Source organism: Stenella coeruleoalba (assembly GCF_951394435.1).
Source record: "Stenella coeruleoalba genome assembly, chromosome: 9".
Taxonomy (NCBI): Eukaryota; Metazoa; Chordata; class Mammalia; order Artiodactyla; family Delphinidae; genus Stenella; species Stenella coeruleoalba.
In genome coordinates, this window is record NC_137155.1 from 75,419,656 (window position 1) to 75,443,481 (window position 23,826).

At 37.3% G+C, this 23,826-nt stretch overlaps 1 protein-coding gene across 1 annotated transcript in view; it reads left to right on the top strand.

Moving 5' to 3' along the window:
• The first annotated feature begins 239 nt into the window (after window positions 1-239).
• KCND2 (potassium voltage-gated channel subfamily D member 2) overlaps window positions 240-23,826 on the top strand; it is a 471,838-nt gene continuing 448,251 nt past the window's right edge. The window contains exon 1 of the mRNA XM_079932255.1: window positions 240-2,415. Coding sequence (XP_079788381.1) covers window positions 1,301-2,415 — 1,115 coding nt within the window. The 5' untranslated portion in view covers window positions 240-1,300. The remainder of the gene's footprint in view (window positions 2,416-23,826) is intronic.

Consider the following 23,826-nt stretch of genomic DNA (forward strand, 5'->3'; position numbering starts at 1 on the left):
GAGCGCCTCTTGCCTCCGCGCTCCGGCGTTTGCCCGCGCCGGCCCCGGCCCCGCCGCGCCGCCGCCGCCGCCGCCGCCGCCGCCACCGCTCGCCCGGCCGCCCCGCAGCCCCGCAGCCCCGCAGCCCCGCACCGCGCCGCTCGGGCCCCGGCAACCGCCGCGGCGCAGTAAGTTGGCAGGAGCGAGTCCCCTCCGTTCTCGACTCCCCCGCACCTTTTGAACTTGTTGCTGCTGCTCGGCTCGCCTGCGCCTGGCTTTTGGAAGGTGAAAAGGAGGAGGGAGGCACGGAGGAATGGGGGAAGGGGGAGGAGAGCTCGCTTGAGCTTTATTTATGCTCCCTCGGCGCATCGGATTCGGCTGCTCGCGAGCTGCTTTCTCAGCTTTTCCCGTTCCGGGTGCACCGCGAGGAGAAAGTCTCCGCAACTCAGCTCCGGCGCGCACTTCGCCAGGTATGTACCGCGGCCGAGGCGCGTTGTGCGCGGAAGCAGATGTTGCTGCCGCGGCGGCAGTGGCGGCTGCCAGCTCCCGGGCTCTGTAGCTGTCACACTGCACCTGAGCTGAACTTGACAAGAGAGTAAAGGGGAGATTGGGCGAATGCTTTTGGCAGACACGGCGGGTGCTCGTAGACGTGAGAGAGGAGGATCTATATTAATGCCCTCTAGCCGCGTCCAACGCACAGCACTTCCGTCTCTGCAAATACGTCCCGAGGAGTAGAGGTGGCGACCGGACTCCCAAAGAGACGTGGGGCAGCGGCTGTGACCGAACCTCGGAAGCTACAACAACAGGTCTCCTTCTTGAGATTCCTTTGGCGGGAAGGGCCACTTGAAAAGGGAAGGTTTGAAAGAGCTGAAAAGGAAGGTGGAAGGGTTCCCTAATTCTTCAAAAGAATACCACTGAGTGTCTGTCCTTCGTCTCCTCTATCCTGCACGACACACACTCCAGACTGTGTTAAGGGAGAAATCAAAGACACCTGTTTGAAGAAATTGAGGCATCGAAAGTCACCTGTGTACTTATTTGTGCCGGGGCTAGCCTGGTCCGACTGCAGGAAGAGGTTTGATTAGGTTTTGTTGGGTGTGATTGTTAGGACATTGTATTTTCCCCCCGTTACTCCAAATACCTGTCTTTGAGGGAAACTTGCCCTCTGAGAACTGTGACTTCACCAGGAGCCCTACCTTGGAGTAAGGCTGATACCTCTGGACCAGTAATATTTGTTTGACGGGAGGAAGTGGGTGATTGTGGCTACTTTGAGTGACCCATTGTAGAGACTTGGTTGCCCTTCTGGCCTGCACTTGAAGGAACCATGGCTGCGGGGGTAGCAGCGTGGCTGCCCTTTGCAAGGGCAGCGGCCATTGGGTGGATGCCTGTGGCCTCGGGGCCCATGCCAGCTCCCCCGAGGCAGGAGAGGAAAAGGACTCAGGATGCTCTAATTGTGCTGAATGTGAGTGGCACTCGTTTCCAGACATGGCAGGACACCCTGGAACGGTACCCAGACACTCTGCTGGGCAGTTCGGAGAGGGACTTTTTCTACCATCCAGAGACTCAGCAGTATTTTTTTGACCGTGACCCAGACATCTTCCGCCACATCCTGAATTTCTACCGCACTGGGAAACTCCACTACCCTCGCCATGAGTGCATCTCCGCTTATGATGAAGAATTAGCCTTCTTTGGCCTCATCCCAGAAATTATTGGCGACTGCTGTTATGAGGAGTACAAGGATCGCCGGCGAGAGAACGCGGAGCGTCTTCAGGACGATGTTGATACCGACAACACCGGAGAGAGCGCGCTGCCCACTATGACGGCTCGGCAGAGGGTCTGGCGGGCTTTTGAGAACCCTCACACCAGCACAATGGCCCTGGTGTTCTACTATGTTACCGGCTTCTTCATTGCCGTCTCAGTCATCGCTAATGTGGTAGAAACAGTGCCCTGTGGGTCTAGCCCAGGTCACATTAAAGAACTGCCCTGTGGGGAGCGGTACGCCGTGGCCTTCTTTTGCTTGGATACAGCCTGTGTCATGATCTTCACAGTTGAGTACTTGCTTCGCCTGGCAGCAGCTCCTAGTCGTTACCGTTTTGTGCGTAGCGTCATGAGTATCATCGATGTGGTGGCCATCCTGCCTTATTACATTGGGCTGGTGATGACAGACAATGAGGATGTCAGTGGAGCCTTTGTCACACTCCGCGTCTTCCGGGTCTTCCGGATCTTTAAGTTTTCCCGCCACTCTCAAGGCCTGCGCATCCTGGGGTACACACTGAAGAGCTGTGCCTCTGAATTGGGCTTCTTGCTCTTCTCGCTCACCATGGCTATCATCATCTTCGCTACGGTTATGTTCTACGCAGAGAAGGGGTCTTCCGCTAGCAAGTTCACCAGCATCCCTGCTGCCTTCTGGTACACCATCGTCACCATGACAACACTAGGGTAGGTGCCATCAAGGGAAATGGGATGGAGGTGGTATATGTGTGTGGTGGTTGTGCACCCATTTAAGTTATATACTTACTAAGAGCAAATAATCTTTCTCTTTCTTAAATGGGTTCAGGAAAATATTATCTAAATGGTTCTGAAGAACTCTTTTGATCTATGATATGAGTATGATGTAGTGATTGAAGTATCTAGGAAGTTGCTGGCCAGTGTTGAGTATTGATGCCTGAAAGTGATAAATCCAGAAAGAAATTTAGGAATTCCTGAATATAAAGATCATCAGTATTATATGTATGAAGACATAAAAATATAATGATAATGAAAAACACAAAATTTGTGTTCAAGTAAAGGTATGAAAATACACAGTGTATATTGAAATGCCTAGAAAGTGCTTCAGTGTATTGAACTGAAAAGTTTCCACGTATATTTGAAATATTATTTTCATGTGAATACTTCTGGCATGCATTTTCCCTCTCAGAACCATAATTCTCATTTTACAGCATTTTAAGACATAGATTATAGATATTATCAAAGGATTTTGTAATGTGTATGCACATATTCATATATATGCATTTTCATTATGGCTGATAAGTTATGCAGTGTTTTAGAATATCAGGGCTGAAACTGATCAACTCTACAAAATGCAGTGGAATGATATTTGCAACATATTTAAGTTTCTGCGTTCATAGTTTCAAATAAAGAAGCAAGTGACTCTTACCACACTTTTTTTAAGAAACTACAGATCCCATCAGGCAATGGGCGCATATTCATTAAATACACAGAGGGCAGAGCAGTATCTGATGAGATTGATGGTCACCAAGGGCTGGTTGCATTAGAGAATTTTGGGCCCCAATTTCCTTTTAGAATTCTTTTCTTTATTATTTTATTTGGTGGTAATCGTGTTTTGCCACCAAAGGGACATATTCTGAATTAATATTGTTCTTTAAAATAAAATTTAAGCTAGAATTAAGATTTTTAGATGATTGAAGAAAGATATGACATTACTAATAATGTTAAACTGCAGAAAAGTAGCAGCATTTATATATTAGAGTATATAGTAAAGTAAAATGGTAAGAGCCTTTTACTTTTATGAGTTCTTAGATAAGCCAAGTAGTGATGTTAGTGCCCTTTCTTCAGCTTTATGCTGCTTTTCTTGCATGGTTAATCAGTTCAATAGGATTTGGTAATGGCTGTAATAGAAAAAGTTATTCCCAAGGCTGCTTTTTAAATTTTGTGTTTCAGCCTAATTTAATTGCCTTCTTTAAATGACAATGTGGTTAAAGTCAACTTAATTTTATTAGACATATTGTGTTGAACAGAATTCTCATGTTGTCCTATGGCTAACTAATGGAATATTTTATATGTGAAGAATTTTGGGCTGAGTCAAGAAATGATGTTAAAGTAAAATATAATGACTTATGATTTTGATTTAGTCTCACATATTTTTGAAGGCCTAATAGTGGATTTTCAAAAATGAATCAGTGAAAATTCTATAACCTACTGTTTATATTTCCCTTTTATCCTGTTGGTAATTTTGTGACACATTTTGAAGAACATGCAGAATACCTTAGCAGTGCAGGTGCTTAGTTGTAACCAAGAGGTTTGTGTCTTGTTGTCTTTATGTCATTTGAAGTCTTTATTAAGGACAGTTGGATAGTATAAATCACTATCAGGACTTCAAATTAAAAGTACCTATGAATAAAAAGAGGACTCTATGTTAAGAGGAAATGAAAGAAGTATTAAAAGGAAATATATTTTTAAAAATTAGGTGTCTGTGACAGTGTTTTTCATGAAGTATCAGTAAGTCATTTTAATACTATATGCCCTCTACCTGATTGAATTTGAGCATTGTTACAATGAATGTTGATGAGATGCTAATTTCATCTGGCTAGAAATTTCTATTCTAGACTTGAGAAGTTAGTATTATTTTAAAACTTGTTTTCTGAAATGACTTTCAAATTTTTATTTTATTATGAAATCTATTTTTGTTTTCAGGAAAAGATGAGGAATTGTTAACCACTGATGACAATTTTTATTATATAAATAAAATGCTTAGAAGCATCTGCTTTTTGAAATGAATTAAGAAACTAAATCACAATACCTGAGTAAAATCTATGAAATGGTTTTAGTTCACGTGTTCTGAATGTTAGTATGTAAGAAAAATTAAATACACACACTTTCTCAGAACTTGGAAGTAAAATGGGAGTTACTTCTAAGACTTAAGTTCCACTATAGATGAAAATTTTAATTTTCAGGAAATTAAGGTAATTAATGATCCTGGTGTAATATAGCAGTCATGCTTTAAAGATGTAGAAATGTTGCAATCAAGATACAACCCATTTATCGGAGAATATATACAAACATTTAACAAAGCATATGCTTTATAATGTAGCAAAGTTTTCTCAAAAATGTCTTCTGTTTCTCATCAAAATATATTTTAAATGTATTATACTTTTCTGAAAAAATAGATTAAAAAAAATCCTGCCTTTTTGGTGTCTTAACTTTGGTTGCATTGTGACTCAATAGCTTCATTTAAGAATAGAAAGTATTAACAAAAGCCATTGCTTGAATTTATTTTTTACACTGTAGTCTTATACGATGAAGTGTAAGATACAAACTTTTTGGAAAATACTCAGTAGTTGCAGCTAAAATCAATCCATGTCCGATAGATGACCAGGAATTTCCCATTACAGTCAATGAACTCTTTTTATGTGGCTGTTATTTTTAATGGAGCTAATATTCATCAATTAATGATAATAGAAGTGAAAATGCAATCCTAGACAGTGGTGTTTGAAAGTTCCAGCTCATACAGACATTATCTACATGAAAAGAAAGGGCCAAGAATTTTGTAATTCAGGACTGGCAGAATTATCTGCTACCTCTCAGGTCATTTTAGACAATATTCAGTTGGTTTTTCGGTCTGAAGAAATGAGTGGGTCTATTGTGTATTCATCTAATCATTTTTGTGCTCCTTGAAATAGCATATATATCATTATTCCATATTTTAACCATGCTCGTTACGTAAGTAATTATTTAATTTGCTAGTAAAGTGAATGCTTTAAAATATAATTTGAAGTCTACCCATTTCCTATTAATTAAAGTATGAAACATCAAGAGCACAATTTTAGAAATCCATGAAAGAATGTCAGAAAGGTTTTTTTAAAACAATGTTTAAATTGGGTGGCCCTGTATATTTCTTCCTCCATTCAGTCCTTTCTTTCTGAGCATACTTGTTGACCTGCACTGGGCCCTGATGACCCTTTTACTTCCGGCCTCCCTCTTTTCTGCAATGTAACCTCTAGTTACTACCCTCAACTGCCTTGGGAGAATAAGAACCTGGAAGTCCTCTTTTGTCTTAATGACCTCTGGGCAGTAACATCCTGTTGTTATTTTTCATTTAGGTGGTAGTACTTAAATGGTGTCAAATTTAGGAAATTTCCAAACATTCACCCGTAATCAAAAACGATTTTACAAACATATATTTAGGTTCAGTTTACCATTGAACCTTAGGCTCATGACTTGTGAATTAGAAGAGGTACCAGGTGGCACATTAAATATTTGGGGAGCTATTATTTTAGGCAATACCTGCATTCTTGGTTTCCCTGCAAACCTGGGAAAACAAAAATTTCATTTATAGTGTACATTCATCAGAAACAAATATGGTAGAATTACGACTATGCTCCTAGAAAACTTAGTGTAGTTGTCTATTTATAAGACTATCAAAACTAAATCTATAATATTTTAATTTTGATATAGTTGGTAAATTGCTATTTTAAGAAACAAAAAAGCAAAATACTTTTACTGTAATTTTCCTAACAATGTATGAGGAAAATTCCTCTTTTTAGAATGGCATAATTGTAGGGGGATTATATATTTATATAAAATATGTCATATGTATGTCATATATGTTCTATTTCATATAACATACAAGTATGCTATATATCCCATACAACATATACATATATTAACTGTGTTGTATATGTTATATACTTTATATAGTATATGTTATAAAGTATATATTATTAAAAAGAAGAAGAAACTTTGAAATATCTTCCTTCTATTCATCACTATTCTGACTACATGGCTTTAGGGAATGTTGGGAGTGTATCTTGTGGAATCATTTATGTAGAGACTTCTGGTTTACCCAGCAATACTGAAAATGGGTGGAATTATAGTTTCTCCTGTGCCAGCACCTATGCATGAATATTGCTAACGTGTTAATCAAATACATCTTCACGAGGTGCCGGGCCGGGGGCGCGGCAGGGGGACCAAAATTTATCTTTTGGGTGAAGAGCCATTCCATGAGTAACATCCATTTTTCTTTTGGCATACTATACCACATTTTTTACAGAGTTCTTTATAGAGCATGTTAATTGATGAGAGCTGAAAATGAACTTTTAAAGAGATGTAGAAAATGTGATATGTATTCCTCCTTTAGCATTACAGGGAACCAAATCTTAAGTGTCTTCATTTTGTTTTAGTCACCATTTGAATTAGAGATAATATTTGATGTGACGTATGTATTTTTTGAAAGTGTGTATTCACCCAGCTTTCTATGTCTTTTTCTATAAGCCTTTGCTTGGTTGCAAGACAGAGGTATGTCAGGAGGAGATGAGATGTGTTCTCCTGGCACGGCATCCTAGAAAAGGGCCCGGTTTCTAATTTTCAGTGGGTCTGTTATGATTTTTTTTTTTCTTTTCAGGATTTCCCTTTAGAGTACAGATAGACTTGATCTTATATATATTTTATTTGTATAATTACTTCATTTAATTCTGATGTCATGTATTTGTCTAAACTTTTCTCCCAATTATACTCAACTTTGAAAACGAGTTCATGAAGTTCAAATTTCTTATTCCCTAATTTCTGAATTCCTGGTGGAAGGAAACTTAGCTGTTGTCTATTTAAAATCCGTCATTTTACACATACACAATTGTTTTTGGCCTGCCCATAGTTACACAATTAAATATCAGTAGTGCTTTTTGAAATTTCAATTTTCTACTCTTTTTTTTCCCCTGAAGACCTTAAAACATTATCTAGAAATGTGCAGTACTAATTAGCTGGGGGTTACTGCAGATGCTCAGGGATAAGAAAGGAATAAGTATGTTCTTTATTCTATTATTTTAATGCATTTCTCTCCTAGTTCTACTCTCTGTGACTCACTCTTTCCACATCCCTCAGTATCACTGCTAGCTCTGCATTTATTCATACAGTACTGGAGTTTATCATGAGGTGCCCAGTTGATATAACGCAACCCTGTGTTTCTCATCTGGTGAACTCTTAGGTCATTTGGGGGAAAACTACTTAATGGTGAAATTTTACCTGGCCTGATGGAGAAGAAAATAAATCAGTTACTTTGTCTGAATTATCTATAAAGGAGTTGGCCTGTAGATTGTTAAAAACTGTACAATTTAACTTCTCTTTCATTGAAAGAAGGGGAAAGGTGAAAAGAACTTTCCCTGAAAAGGAGGTATGATTCTTCCTGCAGAGCTGTAAAAATGATTTCACTCTTTTATTTCCCTACTCTCCATGTGTCTTATATTGTTTTCCGAGCATGAGTATATATATAGAAATAGGCATTGTTCTCCCACTAACTTCAGCAGATAGATTTGACGGTGTGAGTTATGATCTGGTATTGAAAAGAAACCCAGGGTGAAACACCATCTCTACACATTTCTGTGTACATTTACATATCTCCTTGCATTAGTAGATTCCACTGGATTTTTTTGCCCTTTAATTTTCTCCTTTGAGAGCCAGTCTTTACACTGACCTTCTCCATGAAGCCTTCTCAACCTCCCAAGCCTACATCTTCTATAGTTGGAATTACACTTGACATTAGTAAGTGCTATTTTTTTATATAATTTATGGTTTTACTTCTTGCCTGCCTAACTACATGGAAAGGCTTTTGAGGTTTGGGTCTATACCTTTTGGAGACTTATTACCTGGTTACTGTGTTGCTGGTCATGCTGTGAGATGATACATGCACACCATGGAGAGCTCCTTAGCCATGGAGCAGTGCCATCTCAACATTAGCAAGAATCGACTAATCTAATCACATGCTTTGTTCAATGTTAACAAATTTCAAGTTTTTTTTTTTATTTGAACACTTTGTCTTTGAATGCACTACAATCCATCCTTTTTATTTTTTCTCTTTTAACTAGGGAGGGCTGTAACTCATTCTTCTCTGCAAAGGTTAGAATTAATGGCTGTCGATGGCTATTTCCTTAATCAGTTTGCTTTCTGGTGAAGGCTGGGTAGATTGCAGGTGCCTCTGGGAAGCATATGGAGCTATGTTATAATGTAAGTGAATCTGCACAGAAATGTACTGCCTTCTCTTTCAAGTTCAGTCCCCTATCTAAATACGAGTAGCCCAAGTGACACATGGGTCAAAAAGATACCTGGGTGACAGTCACTAGAAAGGTGTTCTTTTTCTTACCCAGTAAACACAAATTGGCACTTTTTTCCTTTATTCAGGTGCACTCATTTCTGCATAGAATGGAATTGTTTAAAAATAGAGAACTATTGTCTGTAAATGACACATGAGATAAATGTATTCTCTGTTCAGGAAGAAGTTTTCATTCTAAGCGATTAAAAGGCAGTTTTACAAAATGTAAGTATACATGTAGATACCTATCCTGGCATGGTGCAATCCATTTTGCGTTGGAAGTTTTGACAAGTCTGTTATGTAAAGAAGATCATAATCATAAAAAGTGTGCGGAGAATAAGTGAGTTATCAGAAGTTAATAATGAGAAAAAATAATGTAAAAGAGTAGGAAGACAGTTGAAATAATGTCAAATAGAATGGGAAGGTTTTGTTCTAAAAGTAAAAGGTCTTGTCTTTTTTGCTCTTATGTGGGCCTGATTCTTCCATCTTCCTCACTTTCCTCACTTTTAAAAATACCAGTAATAGTGCTTTGGGAAACCCAAAGTCTCACCAGTAACTTATGCTCTTAGGAAATCAAAATGTGACTCATAGTGTTCAATTCCATTTAGCAGACTTTGGTTGATCATTTACTGCCTGTCATTGACCATGGCAGTAAGCATAACTGCTAACTTCCAGACCTTAAGAACTGTGTATTCTAGTAGGAGAGGCAGAAAGTGAACACAGATATATAATTCCAGGCAGTGGTGGGTGCTATTAATAAAATAAATCAGGGTAAGAAGTGTGCTGTTTTGTATAGGGGACAGACAAAGCCTTTCCTAGGGGAATATCTGAGCTGATGGCTTTCTGAAGGGATGAAGGGAGTCCTGTGAATATCTGGATGAAGAGTTTAGAAGAAGAGAGAAAAGTACCAAGACCACAAGGTGTATTCTCCCTAAGGCCACTGTAATTGAAGTAAAGCAGGGGAGGGGCTTCGTAGCAAATACTGTCTGAAAGGTTGTTGGGATGAGATGATGTAGGACATTGTGGACCACAACAAAGATCTTTGGTTTCATTTGAGACATAATAGACATTAGAGAGTTGTGAGCATGGTAGGGATGGGATATCATTTCTATATTACAAGATTCATTTGTAGAGTTGAGAAAATTCTGGGTGATGTTTCTTAGTGTGGATGGAAAGGCCATCAGAATTAGGACCACCTGGGACACTTACAAAAATGTAGACCCTTAGCAGCCACCTAAAACAATTGAAATAATGTCTGGAGGTGGGAACCATGACAACTGCATTTTCACTTCTCTCATAAAATTTTAAGAACCAGTGATTCTTAAAATTTCCAGTGATCTGGAAGATTGTATGTTGAGGATAGCTCTGATATTCTAATCTGGGAATATTTTTGATCTTGAGCTAGTAATCTTTTGAAAGGAGGTTAAAATACACTGTTTAAAACAATGACTCTTTGATCCATGGGTGAATTGAAGTGCATTTCTAATATGCAAGTGGGTTTAATTTCTATATAATTTTGTAATTTGTCTGTAAATAAGGGAACACTGAAAAATGACACTTTGGTACTTGTTTGTTTATTGTACTGGCCTCCTATGGCAAGTACTTGACATCCCTTAGGCATTATATACATATTCCACCTTTCTCTCTTAAGAGAAAACTAACTTTTCATTGGTCTGAAGAGCTTTATTCCATTTCCTTGATAACAGATAGTTGGCATATATTCGTGAGTATGCAAAGTTCATCATACAGTCTCATGTGAATTATTTTCATCTTTTGTCCTTAATTATTTGTCATTCCTTCTGGCTGGGATTTGGGCTGTGGAATTTGCATTGAGAGAGACCTGTGAGGGACAATAAAAACTAGAGCTGGAGATGAAAAAAAAACCAAAACCAAAACAATGATCTAGACGAAGTAGCAAAAGTGCTAGTTTTTAATATTACCTAATGAATATATATGTAGGAAGATAGATAGAAATTGAATAATCTTCAGTGTAGGTGATAAATGGATTCTTTTTTGCAAAAGCCCTATCTTATCTTGTGCCAAGGAACAAGGTGATGTGGATAATGGACATTAGTACTACTCTTCTGCAGAGCAACTAGAATAAAGACGATACAGCTGCTTCCTTTCGGGAGTTGGGGATTGTGAGCTTTTAAACTTACTGATTTCCTAAACTGTCAGGCATGAGTGGGCTGAGCTTTCCTCAGTGGGGGCAGAAGCTAACTGGCCAACTGATCATAATGAACATAAGGAATATGGAGTCTTAGATCGGGGTCTGTGAGTTAGGGAAAAGCTTATGAGAAGCCAAGACAGCACCCAGCGTAAAGTCAATCTAAATCTCATGAGACCAGAATTTTCTTAGAGTATATTTTTTTCTCTTTTTCCTCTTTTTTTTTCTTCTATACAAGCAGAAAATTGATTCAAAAGGATTTACTTTTCAAAGAGGATAATTTTTAATCACATGTCAGGGATTTCAACTGTGGAGGACCTAAATATAGAAAACAAATTACTAGTGCATTCTTAGATTATAATTGAGCATAAGGGAAGTTTTGTGTAAAAATCCACAGAATGGCTGATTTGATGTTGAGCTTTTTAATTGGCTTTTCATGGCTGCTAGCCTGTCCAAAATGACTTCATAGTCTTTCCTGGTAAATATAGGGAAGTATGTAATGAACGTTTTCCCGTGAGGTCTAGGTGCAAAGAAGGGTCTTGGGAAAGGTTGATTGAAGATTCCTATGGCCAGGAATTGAAATTCACTTCCTGCCTTGAAGGATGCTGTCTGATTAGCTGTGGCTACAGGATTTCTGGTTATTAACTTTGGTAAAAGTAGGAAACTTTTGGTCAAAAGTTATGATTCAGTCATAAAAGTCCTGATAAATGTAATCTCATGGAAACTTAAATGTCTCTTAGTGTCAAGATCAAGAGACCTGCCATGACATTTCGAAATCTTGGTTTGAAGTGAGATTAGTTAGATGATGCAGGTTTATTCCAAGTCAGATAAATAGGAAAGACAGTTTTATCAACCCTCTGTAATGCCACTTTTGCTGAACAAAATATATTTGGGGAGAGAGAAAAAGGGAAGGAGGGAAGGAGAGGGAGGGAGAATATGAATGAATGAATGAATTGTATGTGTGTAAGGAGATAATCTGACTTACAATAGGGCAAGGAAGAGTCTAGATTTATTGGGCCCATACTTTCTGGCAGGCACCACCTCCATAGACATAGCAGTGATATTTTTTCATACCATGCATGGGCTGTCCTTGCTTTGCCACATTTTCATTCCCGTTGTCAAGAATGATCAATGAAAATAAGTTAAATAATTATTCAATAAAATGGGAGCAAACCAAAATACGGCCTCTCCTTCAGAAACATGTTTTAGTTCACACAGCTAGAACTGTTATTTAAAAAAATCAAGCAAATTCTTTTAGTTAAAATAGGAAGCTGTGACCAAAACCAATAGAACATGTTTGAGAAACAAGTCTGAATTTGGATATGAAGTTCTTCTAGGAGAATATCAGAGAATATTCAACAGAAATTCATGATCCTGATCAGGTACCCCAGTAAAAGAATCTTAGGCTTCTACCAAAGATTGGAGCCAGACAGAAACATCAGACAAATACCACTCGCACCGTGCTTCAAAGTTCTGACCTGCTACTGAAATCTGCAATATTTAAAAAAATGGATTTAAAAATTTTAATCCAGAATATATTTTAATTGGGTCTATAATTTTTGTTCACTTTTATTTTAGTTGATTTAGAAGAATCTTTTATTGAAGAGCTACACATGCAATTTATTTTTAATAATTTGTTTCTGAGCTCATATTGTATTTCTGTTCATTTGCAGTATCCCTAGGAACCAATTAAGAAAAACAATCCCTGGATCAAAAATGATCTACCTGTAGCCTTGTTGTGTTTAAGGTGCCTCAATATGCCTGCTGACAAAAGTTCTCTCTTCAGAGAACCTCAGACTTTAGTTGAAATCTCTCCTGCAGGTTTTATAACAATGCCTAGAACATTGCTTTGTGGATCATGGATGCTTAATAAAGATTTTTTTTTCCTTTTTACTGTAGAGTTAAGTGTCCAACCCACTTTAGGTACTTATATCACTCATAATACTTTGTAGCTACTTCTCTCTCAGCTACACACATTCTCTGACACACAAATATCTGCATACAGAAATAAAATTCCCGCAGATGCAAAGTCTTCAGCTCAACGTACATTAAAAAATTACACATGAAATAAATGTCTAGAGTTTTGACATGCTGATTTTATTCCTCTGTAAAACTGTTCTCAAAATCCTTATTCACTTTCCTTAACCTTCTAAAGAAATCCTCTACATTTCTGTATTATTTCTCTCATCTCTGTGCTGTTGGCTCATAGCTATACCTATCTATCCTGGGCCATTGTTCTGAGCTTCAACAAAAATTTCCAGATTTATGTCATCAGGAAATATTATGGCCTTGGCTTTTATAGACAATCAGCGTAAGAAATGGCCATTTAGAGAATATTTCCAAATCTGATGCAAAACCATTAGACATAGACTATTGTCTAGCTAGCACGTTACTCACTATCCCATGTACTAAGAGCTATGGAAGTGTATATGTATATTTTTTTTCTTGTATGCTAACTCCATTAGAATTTAGAAGTTTCCTGTGTGACTGGTGAGAAGAATTTTCAGGCATGTCTAGGGTCACCAGTAATGGATGGCATGGCCAATTAGTGATGTCAGCCATGGTGGGGCATAGAGGAGGCTTTTGTTACGTGGCATAAGCAGCCTCAGTGGCAGAAAAATGCAGAGTGTATTCTGGGCACAGTGCATAGATTCCTTTGGCATTCAAATATCTGTCTAATGTTGACTGAACAAAAATCTGGAATTACTTGTCACGTTTTAAATCTTAATAAATTCTGCTCTGAATTAATTTGAAAGTAATTATTGTCACACAAATAATAATACCTTCACTTATAAGTTATATTTGTTCTCATATGTGTATGTTTTACTTTTCTCATGTGTTTTGACCCTCATAAGTGATCAATAAATATCCTTGGAATAAATGAAAGTAAATTAAAAATGTCTTTCTGAATACAAAAAAATTCAATTCATATTTGTGAAATTAGAGAAACAGTTCTAGCAGGAGGATGGAATAGAGATTGAATTAGATGACATTTGAATCTTGTTTTATGGTCTTAACACTTGAGCACCCTAAATAATCTGTGATACATGACATATGACTTTACCTCTCTATAACATTGTTCTCTGTAACTGTCTCTCACCATCACCTTAGAATTGGTATTTATTAATAATCTATGAAATTGTTGTACATCAGGTGTTGCATTCAGTTGAACATGCTGGAACATTACTGTTTAACAGAAAAAAATATGATGCCCAGAAAAACAGAAAAATAAATGCACGGTCATATGCAAAACCTAACAAATAAACATAGAATCCAGATTTCATTTAACTCAATTTATTGACTATCCCTATGTGCCAGACAATATATGCTTGGCACTATGAAGAAAAGATATAAGTATGAAAGAATAATTTCTATGCAGAACTGGAATTTTAAATCCTGGCTCTTCTCACTGGCTGACTCTACAGAGCCTGGATGCAGTTTAAAGATATATTTGTGTTTGCACTGTATAAGATGTGTGAAGAACTTTTTAACGCTCTGAAATGAGTGATTGTTTGCCTGGGTTGGAAAGAACAAGAGTCAATCATCAATTCTTGTAGTCAAGTTAGAGACTGTGGAGCAAATGAAATTACAAGGGTATTTGAACAGGGTTATTCTCCTATCGGGGCCTCCTTTCCTCCTTTGAGGCCTGTCCTAGTAAATAGGAAAGAATGGCTAGGATGCATGTGAGCTAACTTTTGAGTTCTGTAGCTGTTGGTTTTCTCTTAATTTTTTTGTGGGTAAAATATAATTGGTATTTGCTTTTTTCCAAATGGTTTAAGAGTGCCTATATCCATTGTAGTTTCAAATGATTCAAAACATCAATTTATAAATAGTTTAGTATTACCATTGAAAATATTATAATATTTGCTCTTTAATATAAATATGTTGATTCAGAGATAAGTACACTGAAATATATTAAGTCTTTACGTGTTCTATATTTTGAAAGACCCATTTCTATAATAAGAAAGCAATTAATTTAAATATTACCTCTCAATTTTCTTAGTGCTTTTGCTTCCTTTGTTCTAATTAACTTTTACTTATTTGCAGCGATATCCAAATCCCATTTGATTTCATGTTATTTGCTTAAGCCATCATACTCCATGAGACTTACATAAATTCAGTAACATGTTCATAGATACAGACATTTAAGTGAGATTTTTCAAACAGTAGTTCTTTATATTCTTAGAATCATAGAATCTTGAAACTAAAAACTTCTTGTAGATCACCTGGCTCAAACTTCTACCAGTTGAAAGCCCCTCTTTCTAATGTATTCTCTATATTTATATGGCCTTCTATGAACTTTTCTGAATAATCTGTGTAATTGGAAGTTTAAGGCAGCACAACTCACGTTTTTATCAAGTTTTAAAACGTTGAGCTGACATGGAACACTTTTCTCTATCACTGGTTTATCCAGATTAGGTTTTAGCGACAGAACAGAATGTTTTCTTTTTCACATCTTTTCCAGGGCTGTACTTGAAGAGAGATATCATGGCCCTCCTTAGGCTTTTCTCTGCTAGGGTGACTTTCTTAAGTCATTCAAACTTTGTCATGTAGTGTGATTTCTGGACTCCCCTCATTGCCTTGATCTCAGATATCTGAAGTTGATCTGACTGGAAGAAAGTACATTGAGGTCATGACCTACAGTGACACTAATACTGTGTATCTCTGAATAGGGCCTAAATGCAATGACTTCTACCGATCTTGCGGTAAAATAACAGGTCTTTTATTTTTACTTGAAGTGCTATAAAACCTTTCTTTCTTCTCTTTCCTTATACTGTTTACTACTTGAGCATAAATTCTATCAGATTTTTTAAATCCTTGCGAAATTTCATTCTGTGAGCTAATAAAAGTGCATTGTTTGAATGTTAACCTAGCTACATGGCTCAGATTTCTCCATGCATCTGTTTAATTGTATTATAAAAATGAAACAGAACACACAATAGACAATGTTCTTCTGGAAAAGCTATGTAGGAGTCCTCATCAATGGAAGTGTTTATCCATATCATTGTACCTGAAAGCATCTACCCAGTGCAAACAGACATTTAAAATCCAGTAGGGAAGGGAGAAGAGAAGGAGAGAGTATATTAAAAAATCCTAATTGAATTGTTCTAGCACCCACAGGCTAGTCTGGTTCTGTTTGACCAGAGGCTGAGGTTCATTCAGGTTTCTGATGATTTTTCCCATCACTCCCTAGGAAGATCATTAATAATGAGCCTATTAAGATAACTGGGATGGAGAGAGGAAAAGGGTCAGACATGCAGCTTTCCTGTTCCTCCTTATTTGATCAGATTAATTCCATGACATAAAAAATGGAGATGATGATGATCATGGTCATCATCATCATTATAACAGGAGCTCTCATTTAATGAGTAATTACCCTGGGTCAGGCACTACACTAATCTCTGCTTTACATACATTGTTTCTTATAACATGTGATTCTGCAATATAGGCTTTGCTTTTATTTCACAGGTAAACAAAATGTGACTTAGAAAGAATTGATTAGTTCTGTCTCCAAAACATGTACACTATCCTCAGAAACACGTAAGTCTAGAAATTATTTATATTTGTCAAGTAACTAGTAGTAGGACTGTAAACTGCTTTTCTAGAGGTAGAAATGCTGTAGAAAAAGGCTTGGTTCAAAGTGTGTCAAGACCAGCAATGACAAAACTAGATTTCCTGCTCTTGAAGTGTATTTAGAAAGACTATTATAATAGACTGTTCTAGCATGTGTTGTTTGTGATTTGCATCGTTCCTAATTGAAGTCATTCAAGACGAAACCTAATCCTTAACACAGTCATTCTAAAATAGTTTAGTGAAAAGGTGGGCAGGTTGTGGAGCCTTGTTTATTTTATCTTATTGCAGAGGGAAAAAGAACCTCTAGGATGTTTTCTAACATCTTCTGTTTGAAGTTATCCAAGCATCTTTGAAATGATACATGACTGGATAAAATACACATTCAGTACAGCAGAGAGGATTGATTGTGTCACTACTTTAGAAATAGACTTTATATTGGCTACAAGAAGTTAGTTGTAGGGGCTTCCCTTCCCTGGTGGTGCAGTGGTTGAGAGTCCGCCTGCCGATGCAGGGAACACGGGTTCATGCCCCGGTCCGGGAAGATCCCACATGCCGCGGAGCGGCTGGGCCCGTGAGCCATGGCCGCTGAGCCTGCGCATACGGAGCCTGTGCCCCGCAACGGGAGAGGCCACAACAGTGAGAGGCCCGTGTACGGCAAAAAAAAAAAAAAAAAAAGTTAGTTGTAGACTTTCATCTGACTTGCTTATTAGTATGTCAGTGGTAATGAACATATATAAGTCAGAAAATGATGCCAGCTTACACTTGATAAATGGACAAACAATATTTTCAACAATCTTCATCTCTTTGTTTCTTCCTGGAAGTAACTTATTACGTTATCCCTGATTTATAAAATCACTAGATTATTAGTGCCTTAAAAAATAAACAGGTATGATTACAAAGTAAATATTTATAAAGACATTTTCATGTAACTTAAAATTTAGAGACAACATACATTCAGGTTATAATGAGCATCTTAGAATGGTTTCATAGTTTACTAAAAATTAATTAGGACTTGACTGAAAGCCATTCCTATGATGAAAAATTTATAAAAATCATTAATGTGGTGAAGATTTCCAAGGAAACTATGCTTGTTAGGTAAACACTATGGCCTGTTATTGTGCATTTCACTTCTCTACATTTCTATTATGTATATTGTAGCTATGTACATAGATATGTACACATACATACATACAGAATATATTTGAGAGGCATCTATGTTTATTTATCTTGTACTTTCTCTCTTGTATTAAAAACTTTTAGAGGTCAGGAACTGTATCTAACTTAATTTGATCCAGCACTCTGGGCATTGAATACATTATTTTGCTGATTTTTATGTTGGTTTTGATTAAAATATGCAGTATACTGTTTATAAAGGGAAATTATCTCAGCTTGGAGATAATGATTTTCAATATGTAGCACTCAGAATTCATATTGAAAACAAGGAAGCAAACTCAATAAAACATCAGTTTAGTTCAGCTTTGGCTGCAAGAATATTAAAATGTTCTGTTTCAGTAGCTGTTAGAAAATATCAAGATTCTATTCTTTCATTTATTCAGAAAATATTTGCATTCCTACTCTGGGCATGCTCTTGCTAAGTGTTAGGGATACAAAGATGAATGAGGCATAGTTTCTGCCTTGAAGGCATATGCGACAGTGTAGTCTCTCTCTCTCACAATACACACACACACACACACACACACACACACACACTCTCACACTCACACACACATGCACATTACAATGTGAAGGGTACAGTAATAAAGTTATGCCAGGGAATTATAGGAGCCTTGGAGAGGGACACCTAATCTAGCTGGGAGTCTCATAGAGGGCTTGCTGATAGTGAGTCTTGAATGAACTACTTAAGGATGAGTATGGGCTCTTAAAAGAAATGAGGATGGAGGGAATAACAAAAGCAAAGGTCTAAGTAGGGTATTTTAGCAATAATACGAATATTAGATATTATGTGTTAGTATTTACTATGTATTAGTAATTGTGCTAATGGTTTTACATGGATCCTCTAGTTTTTGTCGTACTATAACTTTATAGAAATTTGCAATTTCTATCAATATTTTGCAGATGAGTTAGTACAAACTCAAGAGTCCAAATATGGGCAAGTTAGGATTCAAGTGCAGGCATCCTGACTCCAAAATCCCTGCTAGCAAGCACCTTTATACAGCCTTGACTTTTGGGTTGGGATACTCTCAATGCTTTAGAGTGGCTATAAACTGCTCCCCAAAGAAGGATTCACAACGATTGGGCTGGACTCCCTACCGTGAGAGTTCATGGAAATTTTTGAGGTAAACACTGAATACTCAAGTATAACCTAAAACAATTGGACTTCTTTTTCATGTGCAGTACTAAAGACTTAATTCTGTTTTTCACACATTGAAAAGGTTGGCATAACTCTTCTAGTGCTGGAGAATTTATCTGTAGTCATTCAGTATTCTTTTGACAGGTCAGGATTGCATTCGTGTACAGTATCAAGAAGTGTAAGTGTTGCATCTGAAGTTGACATGTCTTCCAATTCCTGAAAGCTGTGTTTAAAACAGACTGTTTTGTTCCAACTGACGTGTTTGAGGTCATGCTTCAAATGTGGTGACTTGTCCCACAACATTTTCAAAAAGTTTCAAAGTGCTGGATCTCATCAAGTTTAATTCCTAGGACCATGGAGAAAGGAAATCTCTATTTCAGTTTAATCTCTTAAAAGTGGATTCCTGATTTCAGATAATTTTTCTGAGAAACACTTCATCCTAATGACTAGCTCCATATTATCCTTCACTTTTAGAAAGGCAGAACTGAATATGTGCCTATAGTCTGATCATACGGGAATATTGATTATTTTTTTGAAGAAGCCTCTTTTAGTCCATAGTGAAGTAGTCTAAGAGTGAATTCTTTATAGTCATCCTAATTATCTGGGTGGTGCTCATCATATAAATTTGGAAGAATGCTTTAAATGCGATACTGTACTATACATAGTTACTGAGAGAAGCAGTGTTCCAATACTTAGAGAAATGAAGAATCAAACATTTGAAGTAGTCTTTGGATCTTCTGGCTAGGTCAGAAGAAACCAGAGCCAGAGCTGGAAAAGAGACATCATTACAAAGAGCCAACTGGGCTTCCCTGGTGGCGCAGTGGTTGAGAGTCCGCCTGCCGATGCAGGGGACACGGGTTCGTGCACCGGTCCGGGAAGATCCCACGTGCCGCAGAGCGGCTGGGCCCGTGAGCCATGGCCGCTGGGCCTGCGCGTCTGGAGCCTGTGCTCCTCAACGGGAGAGGCCGCAGCTGTGAGAGGCCCGCATACCGCAAAACAAAACAAAACAAACAAACAAAAAAAGAGCCAAGAAAGAACAATTAGAGTTCCCAAACACTAAACCTTCCATCCAGTTAGCAATTATTTTCTAAGAATTGTTTAAGCTATTGGTTTTTAAAGAATTATAACTTTGGTATGATAAGGAGACTGATTCCATTGTTTTTTATTAGTTGAACACTCTTACTTGACATTTATATTTCCATGATGCCTCTTTTAAATCAGATTATTTTTAAATAGCTTCTCTGCATTAATCTTATTTTTCAGAAACTCTATTTTTTTTAAACATTTCTAGTCATGGCTATTTTATGAATAGCTATCATTTCCCATGGTGTTTCAAGCCTCCTGGTCTCTAACTGAAATCTTTTGGACATTTTTCTTTTTATATTTTCTAAATTTGTTCTGTTGAGTAAACATTTTTAAATTAATACTCTTTCAAAGTGTGTTGATACATGAAAATCTAGTTCAGTGTTATCCAGTAGAACTTTCTGTGATGGTGGAAATGTTCTATGTCTTTTTTATTCAAAAGAGTAGCCACTAGCCAAGTGTGTCTGTTGAGCACATGCAATGTGGCTAGGGTGCCTGAGGAATTGCATTTTTAATATTATTTAATATTAATTATTTAACATTTAATAAGTCGCACGTGGCTAGTAGCTACCTTGTCATGTAGAGCAATTCTAGTTACTATATTTTAAGTGTGTGGCTAGTAAACTTTTGTATTACTAAAGATGTATAATTGAGGTATTAATTTAGAAAGGCAAGCACATCGTAAAAACGTCTCTATACACAGGTATCCCAGGCTTCTACAAGGACTGTCTTCTCCCTAGGTAATTTTATCGTAAAATTAGAACAATCACCAAAAATGGGAAACTCATTTAACTAGGGCACCTCGACCATGCTACTGTGCTACGATGTTGTTGAAAACAAAAATAAGTCTTCACATTGAGAACAACTGGAAATATGAACTATACCAGTCCACTGACTAAAATTTTCTGGCCGGGGCTTCCCTGGTGGCGCAGTGGTTGAGAGTCCGCCTGCCGATGCAGGGGACGCGGGTTCGTGCCCCGGTCCGGGAAGATCCCACACATGCCGCGGAGCGGCTGGGCCCGTGAGCCATGGCCGCTGAGCCTGCGCGTCCGGAGCCTGTGCTCCGCAACGGGAGAGGCCACAACAGTGAGAGGCCCGCATACCGCAAAAAGAAAAGGAAAAACAAAAAAAAAACCCCAAAAAACAAAAACTTCCTGGCCACTGATACTTTTCAGTCTAGCTATTTAGTGATTGATGAGTTCGTGATTTTAAATTGAATACTCAGTGTGATTCAGATGATGGATGATTGAGAGTACTTCCTTATCCAGCCATACATTTCTGGTGCTCCTGCTAATAAACTCTAAAAATAAGTGTAGAGAACCAGCACAAAAAAGTTTTCTGAGAGAAGGATGTTGATTTAAGCATTTCTTTTCATTTCTGCTTTGATGAATTCAAAACAATATATGTCAGAGCAAAGTAGGGAATGTTTCTAAAGCCTAATCTTGGAGAAAACACACAGAGGATTAAGATCCATTTTTATTCAGCTCATGCACAGTAATAATTGAGCACTGCTATTAGAAAGTATAGCTCTTAAGCTATGTCCAATACGGCTACTGGCTCTTGATCCAAGTAAAAGGGTTGAGGACAGATTCGCTGGTTAATGCAACATATATCGTTTAGCCTTACTTGTTATTACTGTTTGGTTCTGTTTCATCTCGTTTTCTTAGTAATACTTTGTACTGTCAGTAAAAGAAATAGGCAAATGCCATTCATAAACAAAAGTAAATAAATGAGTTACAATCAGTGAGTTAAGAGTTTGATAAGGAGACTGTCATAGCTTTTACACTTTTGTCCTTGTGTGTGTGTGTGTGTGTGTGTGTGTGTGTATGTGTATGTGTGTGAGAGAGAGAGAAAGAGAAACTTGCATGAGAAAATTCTCCTGGATATCTGAGGTTTTCACTATCTTGTTATTTTATTAATATTCACTCATTTTTAAACACCACACTTAATGTAGTTTAGACTTAGATTTAGCTATGAGTAACAGAAAACCTGAAATTAAAATGGCTTAAACAAGAGAGACATTTCTTTATTTCTTAAATAAATGAAGTCAATATTCCAGAGCTGTTTTGGCCATTTCTTCATCAGAGACACAGGCTTCTTTTATCAGGTTCTCTACCAAGTTCAACACATGGCTTCTACCTTAGGGTCAAGGTGGTTAATTGAGTTCTAGTTATCACATCTGCATTCCATATAGTAAGAAGAAGAAAAGGAAAAAAAGCGGGCAAAGTCTTTATAGATGTCTTTCGAGAGATTTCTTAGTAGTTTCCATAGGCAATTCCAGGCCTGATATGACCATGTCTCCCTGTGAGGTAGCTCATCCAGGGGTTTTTGACAGAAGAGATGAAACATTTAGGTTCCAGTAGTAAGATTTCCTTTTGAAGATTAATGCTGAAGTATTGACAGTCAGTAGATGACTTTCCTGCCTTATTGTAGAAATAGACAATTATTTTGGCACATACTAGAACTATGATATATTCAAAGCTCTGCAAATGAAAATCCAGAACTGGTTCTCTGTTGCAGCAAAGTTGGCATTAAGGAAGATCCACAGTAAAAGGGGTTGGTCCCGTTGAGGGAAACATTAGCGGTCCCAGGCCCTAATAAAGATATACTTGATAAGTGACAAACTTCTTTTAGAACAGTTTGGAAAAGATTCACTTCACTAGATTGAATTAACTTAGAATGGACTAATTCATGTTAGTAGGACATTTATGATTTTATAATTCCATTGTATTTTGTCCAGAAAATAAGAGGCAAGTGATAAAACTCATAAGAACTCCTCACAACCAACAAGTATAATAACTAAATGGTGTTTCCACAACAAGGAATCATAAATTCGTATAATGTCCTTGAGTACTGGATTTGCATTCTGATGCTGAATCATATTGTTTATCTTTAAAATATATAATGAACATGGATATTACTCAGGAAAAAAAACACTGAGTGGTGAACATATGCTAAGATTATATTTTCTTTTTGATTAAGTTATTTGTATAGTGACTGATGCATTGTGAAATATTCTCACAAATTTAACAAAACAGATTAATTATGGTTAAATGAAACTCTTCATTATCATCCAGGAACTTAACAGCTAAGAACTGTTCTCCCCCATATACTCCAAGTTCACTAAGCTTCCGATATCCACAAGTGAACTTCACATTAAGCACAGTTTCTATGGCCATTACTTTTTGAGGGTCCATGAGAATGGTTTACTTACTTTTAAAGTAACAGGAAAAAATGAACTTTTAGGTAAAAATATTTTAATATTTAATATTCATTTATTCATATTTATACCAACACAGTTGTAAAATATCATTTTTAATTCTTTAAGGGAGGAAGGCCCCACAAAAGTTATAATGTCCCCTTGGATAGCCAATAAGAATCTGAAGAAATACCTCCATTGGACATGAAGAATTGCATGTAACAATCACACAATAACACATAACAAACAATAACTTAAGCTTCTATAGTATTAACTATGGAGCCAATGCTCTTGTGTTTTATATTAATTAATTCATTGAATCCTTACAGCAAGCTTCTGAGGCAAGTATTGCTATTATAAACATTCCCATTTTTATGTGGTCGATGCCACTCTTTCACTTCTAGGCAAGATCTGGAAATATCTGCTTCTGAGCAGTAAACGTAAAAATGCTACAGCCACTGCATTATTATCTGCTTAGTAAAGCAATGAAGTAGAATTAGTCATCAAGTGAACGTTGAGTTTCTCCCGCCACATTTACCAAAGATCTCCTTATTTGGGGGGTGCATTACCATCCAAGAGCTTAAACAGGCTTTAAAGGGTTTTTTTCTGCTGCCGTAGTTGTTTCTGAGCTTAATGAAATGTTAGAATGATTTCTGCCAATTTATTAAATCCTGGAGTCACTTACTTTCTTTATA